At 42.8% G+C, this 16,769-nt stretch overlaps 1 protein-coding gene across 1 annotated transcript; it reads right to left on the minus strand.

The window, feature by feature from the left end:
* Positions 1-203: 203 nt before the first annotated feature.
* Positions 204-16,240, minus strand: LOC107565685 (MTSS1-like protein; the record flags this gene model as incomplete). The annotated part of the gene is made up of 7 exons (XM_016250945.1): positions 204-2,478; positions 2,946-3,111; positions 4,174-4,350; positions 5,225-5,299; positions 7,362-7,581; positions 15,932-16,029; positions 16,133-16,240. Coding segments are annotated over 7 exons (1,623 nt in total), but the record flags the coding sequence as incomplete, so codon positions are not given.
* Between the last annotated feature and the right edge of the window lie 529 nt (positions 16,241-16,769).

Genomic DNA, 16,769 nt, shown 5'->3' on the forward strand with positions numbered 1-16,769 from the left:
AATAGGTGTTGTGAGGCGTCATGAACAGTGAACAACAACGGCAACATTTTTTTTCGTTAAAAATATTAATTTATCTAGTTAATGCTAATATATAAATATATACCACTGTTCAAAAGTTGGGGGGGGGGGTATATTATTATTCTATTTTAATATACTTTAAAATTTAATTTTATTCCTGTTGTGGCAAAGCAGCTTTTTTTTATATAATCAGGGCTGAAATGATCATTCGTTTTGCTGCTTTCGTGAAAAACCGTGATCCATTTTTTGCAGGATTATTTGACAAATAGAAAGAAAACAGAAATATTTTGTTACATTATAAACGTCTTTACTGTTACTTTTGATCAATTCAATGCAGACTTGCTGAATAAATGTATTAATATTTTATTGACTCCAACCTTTTGAATGTCCTATTGTTAATTCATAAAACATTAGCTGATGCTTATTTATTCCACTTGAAATATAGAAAATGAACTACAATAAGTAGAAGTTAACATCAACCTAGATTAATAAATTATGTTCATTGTTAGTTCATGATACATAGTACATTAACTAATACTGTTAACAAATTGATCCTACTGTAAAATGTTGCCAAATCATTTTTCTTACCTCCATCTCTGCTTCGCATTCCATCTCTCTCTTTTTTCTTATATCATCACATTGCTACACGTATTCGTCTCCCTATGTACCAGGGCATGTGACCGCGCTTGTCTCACAGCATTCACCACACACAGTGTGGCCACAGTGATAACTAGCGGTCAAAACTACGCCTTAAAAGTGCTCTGCATCCTTTCTATTTCTCATTTTCTTTTTAAATAAGCCATAACTAGACTCAACAAGAAGTCTTCGAAAGCATCTGCATCCCTAAAGTCACCTGAACATCAAAAACGAACAACTTTATTAAAAGATGATCTTCGAAACCTTCCCCCATCAAAGGGAAAAAAAGGGAAAAAAGCGTTATTGCTCCACATTATCATGGTGTTTTTTTCACCCTAATTCTATAATATCCATATATACCTGACATGAACGTTTCCTACTCTTAGGAGCTAGGAGGCGATTAACTGCTTGTAAATAAAATAAAAAAGACAACGGAAGTTTACGAACAAAAGATAAATCCTGTCCATCCATGCAACCACGAGCTGACCTGCAGCAGAGCCCTGCTCACCTCCAGACTGCAGACCAGCACACAACAGCGATACCACAAGATTTTCAGGATGTGATGTCAATTTTACTGGAGGTGAGGGCGGGGTTAGATAGAGCGTTGTGGAGGGCAAGGATCTGCGACGAGTCCCTGCATACCCCATGAGCTTCTCAAGCACTGATTCCTGGGGTCCATAATTTGAGGAGGGCCGTTATTCTACTGGGACCATGCGGAGAACTGGAGGGGACCACAAAAATCCCCCAGACATCCTGGTCCCTTGTTCTGTCAGTAGTTAATTGTCTCACTACAGTTCAACTATCCCGCGGTGATGGGTGTGTTAATAAGACAAACATGCGTTCAGACACGCTAAGAGTTATAGTGGCCTGGGCCTGCTGTTACATAATATAATTTACTTTTTTTCATTACTGTTATTCATTATTTTCTACAATGACTTTAAACATTTAATTTTTTATCCTCTTTTTCATAGCTCATTTTCTAAAGAGTCATTGTGAAGTTTTTTTCTGTTACTTCGCTTGTATTCTCCCATCTCTCCAGGAGGCATCACAAAATCCGGGGTGCAGAGCGATCATTGGAGACGGTTTTGCGCAGTCGCACCCCTCGACGAATAGACCTCAGCATGTCCTCACCCTCCTGGGGCACTTCAGGATCGGGTTGGGACTCGGGGCCTGGTGGGGGCTGGTTTGGAAGCGAGAGGAAAGGGAACTGGGCCTCACCTAAGGCGTGAGCGCTGGCTACCAGCTCCCCGATCTTCTCCACCAGACTGTGGCGATTGGCAGCCAGCAGGTGATCTTCTTCACCTGGTTGGCCGTAGACGCTCATCTCTAAGCCGCCTACACCCCCTGAGCCCCAGGCTGTGTTAGGCAGGCTCAGCCGCTTTGGAGAGGCCTTCACGTACTCCAGCGCTCCCGGGGAGGCATCATCCGGCACATAAAAGACACATTCTTCGCTGCCCACACGGGCGGTAGGGCCTGTATACCCGCCAGGTGAGTCAGGCACAGTGGGGGTCTTGACTGGCACGATGGGTGGGCGTATAGGAATAGGGCCAGCGCTGGAGAGGGTGCGCCTCACCCCAGGCTTTGTAGAAGGTGTTCGGCGAATGGTGGCTGTGCCGGAGATACCGCCCCCTCCGCCGGGTGGTCCGCCCAGAGCACCAAGACCACTGGGCAGGCCTGCCGTGCTGGCAGGACGCTTAGTCTGTATCATGCGCCGATAGTTCTGGGCGATATTACTGTGACGGGGAATTGTGGAGGATTTATCGAATTCAGCCTGACCGTTGGCCTCAGTGTCTCCGTTCACTGAGTAACCATCATAATCGGAGCCTAACAAAAAAAATCCCACTTGTAACTTGTCAGCTCTTATAACTTGTTTTGAATTCAAATAATAATCAGTAATATCTGTTAAGGCCCAATCACACCAAGGTTGATAACTATAATAATAATAATGATACCTACAAAGTTTTCATTCTAAGAGAATAGGGAAGTCCACACCACAGCTATAGTGTCACAGTGAAATTACACAGAGAAACAATGTTGATAAAACCACTTTCAGAATGATTTGTTTTTCTAGCTGATGATTGATAAGAAGATTGACAGCCAATCAGAATCCACCTGATTTTAAAGAGCTTAAGCATTTAAAGCGGCAGATAACAACAGCAGCACGTGCTTGTAATAAACAAAGCGTTATTGTGCGTTGGTGCGGACACTAATATGGTTAGCGTTATAGCTATCACTTTTGGTGTGAACAGGCCTTTACTGAGAACATATGAGTAATTTTGACTATGTGTTACCCTGTGAGGGGATGGTATCTTCTGAGCAGGATGGGGTGGTTGTCTGAGTGCTGTATCCACTTGAGTACTGCAGGGAGTCTCGGCTGCTCTTCTGCTGCTCCATGCTGAGGCCTCGTGTCAGGACCATAGCTAGATCACTAGCAGCTGGGGAAACCTCCTCACCATGCTGCACCATTACACAATACATACAGACAGTTACATCAAGCACAGACTACACGCATGTAGCTCAATGTGTGTGCATATGTAGACCTAAACTTTGAATCCTAAACTATGAAAATCGAATTAATAAAAATTGACTAAAAGAAAATTATAAACATAAATACTATTCTAATCAATTATGTAAAAATAGTATTCCAATGTATTTATTTATGATACATAATTTGCAAACTGTGAGTCAAGGAGTCAGGCATCTTTATCCAAAAATGCTTAAAATGCACATCAATATATCAATTAAAATGTGGTGGAAAGGGTGGAAATCAAAAAAGAAAAATTACTTATTTTGTTATTAATGTATATCCAATGTTGGACACTGTCAACTATATGTGACCCTGGAACACAAAACCAGTCAGAAGGGTCAATTTTTCGAAATTGAGATTTATACACCATCTGAAAGCTGAATAAATAAGCTTTCCATTGATGTATGGTTTGTTAGGATATGACATTTGGCCGAGATACAGCTATTTGAAAATCTGGAATCTGAGGGTGCAAAAAAATCAAAATACTGAGAAAATCGCCTTTAAAGTTGTCCAAATGAAGTTCTTAGCAGTGCATATTACTAATCAAAAATACAGTAAGAAATGTACAAAATATCTTCATGGAACATGATCTTTACATAATATCCTAATGATTTTTGGCATAAAAGAAAAATCAATAATTTTGACCCATACAATGTATTTTTTACTATTGCTACAAATATACCCCAGCGACTTAAGACTGGTTTTGTGGTCCAGGGTCACATATAAGCTAGTGAGTGTGAAGTGCATTTTAAGAAACTTTAGCTGTATTGACAAAGCTGCTCATTTTCAAAATTCTTAATTTAAAGAAAATAGTAGTGGCAATGTATTAAAACAAATTAAACTAAATAATAAAAATTAAATAATATAATTCCAGAAGTGTTATTCAGCACTTAGAATTAATTTTTCTATTAGATTTGCATGACTTTTTTAGTTGTTTGTGATTGCAGAGTTAGAAATAGAAATTTCAATGTTTAATATACGGTGAAAGTTACCTTGGCAGCGATAGTGGCCGGGGTCATCCTTGGCCTCTGGGGGTCTTCCGAATGCATTCCAGAATACCCCTGTGACTGAGGAGAGGTTTCTGCCTCCCGCAGCCTATCCAGAGGCTCCTTCCTCCTCTGAAGTGTGCTGGCTAGCAGCTGCTCACCGGAACCTACCTTGGACCAGTCCTGAGGAAGTAGACTCGGTTAATTCAGTTCAGTCTATAGCAATAGATGCAACGGTCTCAGGGGCGAGAGAGAAGACTGGCCCACGATCCAGCAGTTTGAGTGTCCTTTCAACAGATACTTTCTTATGTGTTTTAGAGAAAACCCAATCTCAGTGTTTGAATAAACTGATAGGTACCTTCCGTGGTCTGCTCGGTTTAGCAAATCTCACAGCCAGAGATTTGAAACCAGCTTCATGCAGCCAACAGAAAAGGTGTGCGTTAAAAAGCAAAATGAGGTAATGAATGAGGCTAAGCAGAATGAAATCAAATCAAAATCACTGTCAGTAAGTGTTATTCAGGAGGCACATATTCAACACACACAAAAAGAAGAGGAAATAAACAAAACTGCAATGAGAATTGCCAATGGAGACAAACCTTCCAGCAAGGAACCTTGGATGTGGGAGAGGGTGTGTTGGATCCAGGGGAGCGGTTATAGGGTGGGGACGCAGGAAGTATGACAGAGAAAGGCCTGATGGAGCCAGGAGTGTGATAGAGAGCAGGGCGGAAGGTAGCGAAGGACGAGCCAAACTGCGGAATGGAGAGATAAGACCGAGACCGTCAGAGTAGCAAGAGACCCCCTTCCTTTTACTCATGGGCATGGGAGCCTTTGTGTGTGTGGCTTTGCAGATACATGCTGAGAGTGGCAGGAAAGATCAGATCTGATGACAGCACAAAGACGAAACCGGCAAGAGAGACAGAGAAGACCCCAACCTGCCAATCAGCAGCACAACCCTCATGGGTCCCACAGACAATCCAAAACACTGACAAGCCAAAACAATCCATCACTGACGGTTTCAGCACATGTATGTCTTATGGACAGAGTACTTGATACTTACTGTGGTTGGAGAGCTACACTCACTAACTGACTGGCAGGTCTCAGATGCATCCGAGGACGCTGAACTTGATGACTTCTGTAAGAAAGACCATAAAAGATGGGGTATCAGCAGGGAAACATTTAGAGGGCCTTCGTCAACGTTTTATTTATTTTTTTAGATTTGTGGTACTGCTTGCAATAAATGGACACATCATAAATAGAAAAATCACATTTTAAATTAATAACAGTTTTAACCAAATTTCAACACCTTCAGCTTGGAAAATGTAGTGTTGCCAAGTGAATGTCCAGTGGAGAGGACAAGAGAGAAGAGTTTGGAGTCAGTCAAATGTATTCATTTATTTATTTTCTTTTTTGTTAGTTTGTTATAATAAGTGAATGCTCAGCATGGATGCATTCAATTGATTAAATTGTTACAAAAAAGTTTCAAATAAATGCTGTTCTTTACAAAAATAAAAATGAAAACAAAGCTATATTCAGCATTGAAAAAAATATCTTTAACACCAAATATGCATATTATAATTATTTCCAAAGGATCATGTGACATGACTGGAGTAATGGCTGGAATAAATAACAGTTTAAAATATATTAAAATTTAAAACTGTTATTTAAAATGTTATTAAACATTTCATAATATTACTGTTTAATGTATTTTTTATCAAATGCATATTTTGAGTGCATACAAAACTTTAACTTTCAAAGACATTTAAAAATCTTACTGACCTTAAAATTTTGAAAGATAGTGTATTTGAATTATTACATGTACAAATAGATTTTTAATGTTGTTAAACACAATGAAACACATAATCAAAAAACAAGTAAAGACTTTTAGTATTCCTAAAATTTATGTGCCATTTTTTTCTCAGTATAGTTTAGCACTTTTTTCCATAGTTTTTTTTTTTTGTCATCTGCTGGTTGTTTTCATATCTACTGCATTATTTTAAAGGTGTGTTTTTATGCTTTAAACATTATATATATATATATATATAGAGAGAGAGAGAGAGAGAGAGAGAGAGAGAGAGAGCATCTAGAAGTGTTATATACTTATGAAATGTAAGGCTAAATGTAAGTTACAGCATTTAAAATAAAAACTGACAGTGCCATTATTTCCAACACTTACGACTTAAAAGTAAAACTAAAAAGATTCAAAGGGTTGTTAAAAAAGATATGCATTAATCATGAACACTGACTGGTGTGTTTCTGAATTTTCTATGCTAGTTTGACCCTCGATATGCTTATCCTTCAGTGTGTCACACACCTCAGCCATGTGTTTGGTAGATTCACAGCCAGGTAAAATCCCCTTTTCTTTCCATGGTCAGAGAGAGTAGCATGTGAGCTCCGAGACGAGTGCATGTCTCCTGCTTAGCTCCAAAGAAAGTGCTTAAGAAAGCACCTCCTCTGTGAATATATTATAAAGCCTGTGTTCCACATAAAATGCTTTACAAGCTAATTTCAAGCACTGCTTCCTATCACAATTTTTCCACTCAAGAATTGTTTGACATACAGTGGTTTATATTTCTTGTCTACAAGAGGTCCCTATAATCTTTCAGATGCAGATAGGGAATGTTGATTCATGTTTGAAGCTGGGACACAGATGTGCAATAACACTTTTTTCCATCATAGGAATAAATTACATTTTAAAATATATTAAAATAGAAAACAGCTATTTAAATTGTAATAATTGTTCACAATATTATTATTTTTTACTGTATTTCTGATCAAATAAATGCAGCCTTGCTGAGCATAAGATACTTCTTTCAAAAACATTTAAAAAAATGACCAACCCCAACCTTTTGAACAGTGCTGTATATAAATATCATAAATAAATATTTACAATCTATTAAAACAATGAAAAGAGTCTGTGAGGGATAGACTTACAGTCTTTACAATGCCACGCACATCCTAGATCACATAATTTTCACAACTTTCAGATCTGTTTTATGGAGTTTTTGTCTACTGCAGTTTTTTTTTTTCCCCCATCGGCTTTGTTCAACAACAGTACATTCCATTGAATGCCAAGTTCTTCTATCCCTCACAACTTTGTTTTCATTCCTGTCAAAAAATAAGATCTATACCTTCATGTTACCAAAATTTCAACAGTACCATGAAGGCAGCAGGAATAAATACTTTGAAATAAATACCTGGCTGGTTATATCAGAGGGCATGGGTGAGGGGGGTTTGGAGTAGACGTTGGCGTCCTGGGAGATGAAGCCGGAGTCGTGGGATGAGACGCTGCTTAGGCGGTGTGCAGCGGTTGTTAGCGGGTGGGCCACGCTGCGGTAGCGACAGGATGAACTGGGTGAGTGAGTCTGAGAGCCCCCAGAGGATCGAGAGGCGCTACTATGTGCGCTGTTTACACTGCTGCTGGGGCAAGGGAAAGTGCAACAGGACAGAGAACCGGGGGTGCAAGGGAGTGGTACGGTCATATATGGGCAGGTTATATGGCGATAAGTGTGAAACACACCCATAAGATTAGAATGAGCAGGCAAGGGTTTTACAGGATGACAGGAACATGGTTGACAGATGAAGGCAAGAAAAAAATTTATATGATAATAATTAACAAACATTTGAGGGACAAAAAAAGCAATGAAATTGTCAGTAAAAAAGAGATGGACAAACAAAGGTCTCAAGCAGTTATGAGGTTGATGGGTAAGGATGGAGGGCAGAGTGGGGGGCAGAGGGAGAACATATGTAAGACAAAGTTTGACAGGTGTGACACAGGGGGCCTAGTATGGAGATTGAAGGTTGTGTTCAGATATGTCGGCCTTGCGCAGCCAACGCACTTGAAGCAACCCCCATGACTCCATGCGAGGCGGACAAACAGGTACTAAATGACACTATTAAAAAAGGAAGCTTTAATTGGCCCTGGAGCCAAAGCAAAATACTAATGGTCTAATCAAAAACTCTAGAGGAACTGGCTATGTAAAAGTGATCTTAAAATACTTTCAATTTGTTTTGAAGCAATTACTTCATATTCCGGGTTAAAAACAGCACAGGAATATTAGACAGATTCTGTTGTTGAGGTTCTTAAATGGTTTTTAACCTGGAATATTAATTTAAGAGAGCAAAGCACTGAAGTTACATTAATCAGACACAACTAATTGCTAGTGAATTATAAAAGTAATAACATCATATTAAACTAGCTACTTTAGTCTACTTGTGTTCATTATAATTGTAGGTAATTGCTATGTTTCATCTTTGAGTTCATCAAAAGGAATCAATGGATGAATAACATGAATCAATAAGCATTAAACTGTGCCTGTTGAAAGCAAGGCTCTTACAGAATACAAAACAACATTTTCATGACCGCAGTGCTCTGTCTCTAATATGTTGTTGGGGTTGATGTCAACATACAGTGAGATTGTATAGCACAGCAGTAGCATTAGCAGCCCCCTCTTTCTCTGTACACGCACACACTTGCATTCAAAATATACACACACTCACAAAATATAACCTGGCTGCAAAAACAACAGCTAGTAGCTAGTTTCTAAGTAGTTATTTAGTTTATGCAAGATGGACATTGGCACTGGCATACCCTTAAAGGCTTAGTTCACTCAAAAATTACAAATCTGTTATCATTTACTCACTCTCATGTCATTCTAAACCCATAAGATTTTCTGTCTCTTTTGAAGTCCATTCCACAAAAACCCTGGTTCCTCGAGGGAAAGAGACGCTGCGTTGGAAAACGCTAGGGGAACGCCTTCTGTGACCACGCTCTGAATAACATGTGAAATCAGTCAAACAGCTGAGCGGGACGTCACGGGCAGGTGACGTCATGACCAGGAAGCTATAAAAGCACATGCGGCGGAGCCAGCGTCAGCTTCAGGAATGAGGCAAGTGCTGGCAGGGATGCCGGAAGTATGGCACCGAGACGAAGCGTCTCGTTGCCTCGAGGAACCAGGGTTACATACGTAACCTGAGACATTCCTCTTCAGGAACTCGAGCTGCATTGGAAAACGCTAGGGGAACGAGAATACCCACGCCGCCAGACTTCCAAATCTCTGCCTAGTGTGGAAGACTGCACATCTAGGGTGAGAGAACAGAAGAGCCCGGAGTGGCTAAAGTAGGTGGGGCCCGCCATCCAGAAGGCCAATTTCTGGAGGAGTGAATCTTGACCCCCAAAGGAGAGGGGAGATCAGAGGACTCGAGGCTATGGAATAGCATCCTGATCCACCACTTAGCATAAGCTTCTCTGGCCGGAGGCCTCAGCCTCAGAGCACCGCAGAGGAAACGTGTAAGAAGAGGGTGTCTTCCCACTGAATGGCCACCGGGAGGGGCGTGGTAGGCCACAATGGCCGCCACGAAGACCTCTAGGGTGGATAAACAGGCCTGCATGAACTCCAGAACTGTACCAAATGGGCAGTTAGCCGGGTCTGGCTGGCGGTCTCCGCAGAAATACAGTTTCCTCATAGAGGGAGCTCTGGATGGCGTATAGTCTCAACAACCTCGATTGAGAGACTGGAAGTTATGAGTTGTGCCTCCTCAGAGGCCACACCCACAGCTCCTGTGGGGGGCGTGCCCTCTGCCTGTGAGAGGAGATCTCTCCTGACGGGAATCTCCCATAGAGCGCCTTGTTTTGAAGCAATTACTTCATATTCCGGGTTAAAAACAGCACAGGAATATTAGACAGATTCTGTTGTTGAGGTTCTTAAATGGTTTTTAACCTGGAATATTAATTTAAGAGAGCAAAGCACTGAAGTTACATTAATCAGACACAACTAATTGCTAGTGAATTATAAAAGTAATAACATCATATTAAACTAGCTACTTTAGTCTACTTGTGTTCATTATAATTGTAGGTAATTGCTATGTTTCATCTTTGAGTTCATCAAAAGGAATCAATGGATGAATAACATGAATCAATAAGCATTAAACTGTGCCTGTTGAAAGCAAGGCTCTTACAGAATACAAAACAACATTTTCATGACCGCAGTGCTCTGTCTCTAATATGTTGTTGGGGTTGATGTCAACATACAGTGAGATTGTATAGCACAGCAGTAGCATTAGCAGCCCCCTCTTTCTCTGTACACGCACACACTTGCATTCAAAATATACACACACTCACAAAATATAACCTGGCTGCAAAAACAACAGCTAGTAGCTAGTTTCTAAGTAGTTATTTAGTTTATGCAAGATGGACATTGGCACTGGCATACCCTTAAAGGCTTAGTTCACTCAAAAATTACAAATCTGTTATCATTTACTCACTCTCATGTCATTCTAAACCCATAAGATTTTCTGTCTCTTTTGAAGTCCATTCCACAAAAACCCTGGTTCCTCGAGGGAAAGAGACGCTGCGTTGGAAAACGCTAGGGGAACGCCTTCTGTGACCACGCTCTGAATAACATGTGAAATCAGTCAAACAGCTGAGCGGGACGTCACGGGCAGGTGACGTCATGACCAGGAAGCTATAAAAGCACATGCGGCGGAGCCAGCGTCAGCTTCAGGAATGAGGCAAGTGCTGGCAGGGATGCCGGAAGTATGGCACCGAGACGAAGCGTCTCGTTGCCTCGAGGAACCAGGGTTACATACGTAACCTGAGACATTCCTCTTCAGGAACTCGAGCTGCATTGGAAAACGCTAGGGGAACGAGAATACCCACGCCGCCAGACTTCCAAATCTCTGCCTAGTGTGGAAGACTGCACATCTAGGGTGAGAGAACAGAAGAGCCCGGAGTGGCTAAAGTAGGTGGGGCCCGCCATCCAGAAGGCCAACTTCTGGAGGAGTGAATCTTGACCCCCAAAGGAGAGGGGAGATCAGAGGACTCGAGGCTATGGAATAGCATCCTGATCCACCACTTAGCCTAAGCTTCTCTGGCCAGAGGCCTCGGCCTCAGCATACCGCAGAGGAAATGTGTAAGAAGAGGGTGTCTTCCCACTGAATGGCCACCGGGAGGGGCGTGGTAGGCCACAATGGCCGCCACGAAGACCTCTAGGGTGGATAAACAGGCCTGCATGAACTCCAGAACTGTACCAAATGGGCAGTTAGCCGGGTCTGGCTGGCGGGCTCCGCAGAAATACAGTTTCCTCATAGAGGGAGCTCTGGATGGCGTATAGTCTCAACAACCTCGATTGAGAGACTGGAAGTTATGAGTTGTGCCTCCTCAGAGGCCACACCCACAGCTTCCACAGCTCCGGGCGGGGGCACGCCCTCCGCCTGTGAGAGGAGATCTCTCCTGACGGGAATCTCTCCTAGAGCACTGTCGAGGAGAGAAATCAGGCCTGAGACCCAACTCGGCCCGGCCAGAACAGGGATACTAACAACAGACGGGCCCCGTCCCAGCGCACTCTCTCTAGAACTCCCGGGAGCAGAACAATTGGAGGAAAGGCGTATAGACGAAGCCTCGGCCACGTCTGTACCATGGCATCCAGCCCCAGTGGAGCTGGATGAGTCAGAGAGAACCAGAGGGGACAGTGTGATATCATATGAGTCGCAACAGGTCCACCTGAGCCTGGCCAAACACTCTCCATATCTGCTTCACCACCTCGGGGTGAAGCATCCATTCCCCGGGCCTCAGCCCCTGCCTCGACAGGATATCTGCTCCCTTCTTGAGATGCCCAGGAATGTAAACTGCTCTCAACGAGAGGAGCTTGTCCTGGGACCACACAAGTATCTGGTGCGCCAGCTTGTACAAGGGGCGCTAACACAGAACTCCCTGGTGGTTGATGTAAGAGACCACCACTGTGTTTCAGAACTCGAAACATGGCCAGCATCTCCAGACAATTGATATGCCACGTCAGATGGCGACCACTCCACAAACCGCGGGCAGGGTGGCCACTCATGACCGCACCCCAACCGGTGAGGGATGCATGCGTCGCTAGCTTACGCAGCGACAAGGAGCTCCCAGCACCAGGCCCTGAGACAAGAACCAAGGTTTCCTCCACATGTCTAAGGCACGTAGGCACCTCCGCGTGACCTTAAGCATGCGAAGCGGGTTTCCCCTCGGGGAGAACCCCTTGTTCTTGTGCCACCACTGTAGGGGTCTCATGTACAGCAGGCTAAGAGTTATCAGGTTGGACGCAGCTGTCATCAGCCCAACCAGACTGGAACTGCTTGACAGTGAGTGACCGGCCTTCTCTTACTCTCGTGACTGAGGTGAGGATCGACTCGATCCAAGCAGGAGACATACATGCCTGCATCGTGGTCGAATCCCACACCACGCCCAGATAAGTGGTTCTTTGTACTGGAGAAAGCACACATTTCTTAGCGTTAAGTCTTAACCCCAGCTCCTTCGTGTGAGCGAGAACGACATCTCGATATCAAACCGCCATCCACTCTGACTGAGCTAATATCAACCAATCGTCGATGTGGTTGAGTCATGAAAGTGTGGGGTGAGAGTGCAAGGCCTAAGGAAGAACCAGTATTGATAGGTTTTGCCCCCAAAAGCAAACCTCAGGAACTTCCAATGATGAGGAAGGATTGAAATATGTGCATCTTTTAGATTGATCGTGTAGCAACTCAGCTCATGACAGGAAATATGAATAATTAACCATAACTAGTTATAATTAACTATTCATATTTTAGATCCGCTGTAGATATTTAGCTGACCACTCAGGGTCAACTGTCTTGTCAATTCTAAGAACGTTAATTTCCTGGTTAAGGGAAATAACTTTCTTACTGTACAATTCTACCAAGCTTGTAACGTAAATCTGCATGATTAAGTGACTCCGGTTATGAGCAAACAATGAACATGTCAAGTGTGATACAAGTAAGGTTTTATTAACTACATAATGCCTTTCTGAGGTGTTAGGTGCATTTCGGGGGAAGGGTCCATAGACCCTCGTAATTGGCCCTTTGGTTAGGTGAGGGGGCGTTAGATATTATTTGTTAAATATAACAAAAAGTTGTGTGTCTGATTGGTCCAAATGCTACAATCGTGACACATCAGTCCTCGAACTTGGTCTGCGACACTACCTGTTTGAGTGCGAGTGTGCTGAACTTCAGTCGCATGACTGAGCGGTTCAATAGGCGCAGATCTAAAATAGGACTCAACCCCCATCCTTCTTCGGAACAATGAAGTACCGGCTGTAGAACCTTGTGCGGAGGGACCACCTCAATGGCCTCCTTCTCTAAGATAGTAACTACTTCTTATTCTAATACCAGAGCCTGCTCGGGACCCACTAGAGTGGGGGCCCCCATTGAATCGAGGCGGACGAGAACCGAACTGGATTCTGTAGCCTCTTCCTACAGTACGCAGGACCCATTGAGACACATTTGGCAGTAGCTTCCACACTGCTAAATAATCTACTAAGGGAATCAGTCTCTCGAAACTGATCTCTGGTGTGCCCAGAACGGCTAGTCCGGTGCCCTGTAGCGGCACACCGGCAGGGGACGGCCGAACTAGCTGCTCTTGATACCTCCCTAGAGGTAGCGAGCCTCTTAGTACCGCTACGTTTCCGGGCGGTAACTGAGAGAAAGAACCTTGTGCGGAGGGACCACCTCAATGGCCTCCTTCTCTAAGATAGTAACTACTTCTTATTCTAATACCAGAGCCTGCTCGGGACCCACTAGAGTGGGGGCCCCCATTGAATCGAGGCGGACGAGAACCGAACTGGATTCTGTAGCCTCTTCCTACAGTACGCAGGACCCATTGAGACACATTTGGCAGTAGCTTCCACACTGCTAAATAATCTACTAAGGGAATCAGTCTCTCGAAACTGATCTCTGGTGTGCCCAGAACGGCTAGTTCGGTGCCTTGAAGCGTCTGCACACTGACAGGGGACGCTGAACTAGCTGAACGCGTGCTCTCACTCGAGAAATTTATATCCCAAGAGCCCCTGTATATCTAACTTCTCATAGTCAGACAAATACTTAATTTTATTCCTCAGAATTAAATGCAATCAAACAACCAGACGCAGAGGAAGCAGATCCATACACGAAACCCACGAGCACAGCCACCGCTCCACCTCGGCGAAAGCGGGCCGGCACCGCAAGGAACGCTAGTGAAGGCTCCCTCCTCAAAGAGAGCCCTCTCAGAGCGAAGCAAGGCAGTAACAACTGTGCTTCGCTCCCAAGCAAACCACGCACAGGCTGTGTGTATCCCCACTCGCGCTATAACGTTTTCTTTGGGCAGGGAGGAACACACAACCTACAACGTGGCTTGTTCTCGCCCTTGAAATGCTTTGTCTTTGCATGAGCTTAGACATAGCTGGAGCTTATAGACTTTCACAATTGACACACAGAGCGCTTCGCTGAATGACAGAAAGCTGACGCTGGCTCCGCCGCAAGTATTTTTATAGCTTCCTGGTCATGACATCACCCGCCCGTGACGTCCCGCTCAGCTATTGGATTGATTTCACATGTTATTCAGAGCGTGGTCACAGAAGGCATTCCCCTTGCATTTTCCGACGCAGCTCGAGTTCCTGAAGAGGAACTTTGACACTTCAAAAAGTTCATAAAGCGATCGTCACGCAAGCACATTTGATGTTGTCTATGTATGTGTGCTGATCAATGTTTATATTTGAATAAAAGAATATATTAAATCTGTTCATCATAAAGTGATCATGTCTCTTCGGAAGACTTGGGTTAAAGTGCTTGATTCATATGGATTACTTTTATGATGTTTTTTATAAACTTTTTGAAGCATTATAGTTTTGGTGGAATGGACTTTCAATGGAGGAACAAAAATCACTTAGGTTTCATTGTGGTTCGAAGATGAATGAAAAGCCACTTTTCCATCAAAATTACCTGGAACAATTTGTCCCAGGAACTTTTTCCCCCCAGACCTGTTGCTGTCTGTGTTTCCATCGCAGCCTAAAGTACCGTGAAGATTAGGCAAATAGTCTGGTGATGTAGTAGGACTGCACGCAACTGCTCCTCCCAGTCCAGGAGGGGGCGCTAATGTCGATCAACGATTGCGTCATACAAAGCGATGGACAATCATAATTGTTTTGTCACCGTTTCATCATTTCATCCTCGGCACTGCACCAACGCCGCACCGCAACAGACATACAAGTGGTTGTATTTCAACCACCAAAAATGGAGGTTGAAATACAATGTGGCGTAGAGTAAACCAATCCAAATGCTGCGTGAACTCAACCAATCAGCATGTTCAGTGCCCAAGTCCCACCCCCAAAAGTTCCAGACCTTTGAAAAAGTACTACCTCGTGAGCAGGGACTTTCTGAGGGGCAAATTTATTTAGATCCTGGTTCCTGCGGTGGAAAAACACAGATTACCGCCCCAAAGTCCCCAGTTCCTGGGGAAAGTTCCTGTGGTGGAAATAGGCTTAAAGACTAATAGGTTTAAAATGACATGAGGGTGAGTAATTTATGACAGAATTGTTCATCTTTCGGGCAAACTATCCATTTATCATGGTATGACCAACTGGTATATGGTTTGTTTTCCAATCCAAGATGTTCTACAATTTTAGACCAGCTTATGACTATCTCAGACCAGCTTAAACCAATAAAATACCAGCTACCATGTCCCAAGACACAGCATAAGCTTTATTTTCCAACAGTGTAGTTAGTTACAAGTACGGGCTGACATTTGGCTAATTATATTTTGTACTCAATTGTATTGTCGTTTTGCAACAAACAGCAATGTTCAAAGCAATTCCAACAAAGAAAAGCCAAGCAACATAGTACACAGCACAAGCAACAAATCTATCCAGCAGAAAAAAAGGCTTATAACCAGAAATAAAGATTTGATAAGTGTGCTAACATTACTGGCAGCATAATGTCTCTATTTCTTTATCACTCTCGCTCTCACCTGCACATGCTGCTTTTCCTGGAGCCGGAGCTGTTGGGAGAAGAGGGGGGAGTCTGGTAGGACCAAGAGTAATCTGAACCCTTAAGGTCTTTTATTACCTGAAAGAAAGAGACATAGAGAGGCAGTCTTAGAGTTAATGGCCTTTTTTCTGCAAAACACTGTACATACATGGTGACTGGAGTACATAAGAAGGATGTGCACCTGCTCACTGGCTGGGGGCAGTTTGTGGGGGTCTGAGGTTAACACGGTGAGGTCATCAATAATGGCCTGCAGATGAGTGATCTCTCCCAACATGGCAATCTCTCCATTCTAACAACACACGAGGATAAAACCACAAGTTCATAGATCAGATTTTAACATCACATAATGCCATTTAAATGTCAGACAGTAACATATTCTAAGAGCATAATTTTTGCTTTAAATCTTAAGACAGGTTCCTCATTACCACTACCATATACAGTATGACGAACAAAATTTTGATGAAACATTTCCTCTTTACTTTTAAAAACATAAATCTGGATTGGAGAGTGAATGAACTGCATAAAGTGTCCAGCATACACTAACGTTCAAAAAAATTTAAATAAAAAAATTGAACTTTCTATTCATCAGAGAATATACAGGTGCATCTCAATAAATTAGAATGTCATGGAAAAGTTTTTTCCATGTTTTCCAATTACATTTATTTCAGTAATTCAACTCAAATTGTGAAACTCGTGTATTAAATAAATTCAAAGCACACAGACTGAAGTAGTTTAAGTCTTTGGTTCTTTTAAATGTGATGATTTTGACTTTGACCAATTCACTATCTCAACAAATTAAAATACTTCATAAGACCAAT

The sequence above is a fragment of the Sinocyclocheilus grahami genome, unplaced genomic scaffold, assembly GCF_001515645.1.
Source record: "Sinocyclocheilus grahami isolate Dianchi unplaced genomic scaffold, SAMN03320097.WGS_v1.1 scaffold1017.1, whole genome shotgun sequence".
Classification (NCBI taxonomy): Eukaryota; Metazoa; Chordata; class Actinopteri; order Cypriniformes; family Cyprinidae; genus Sinocyclocheilus; species Sinocyclocheilus grahami.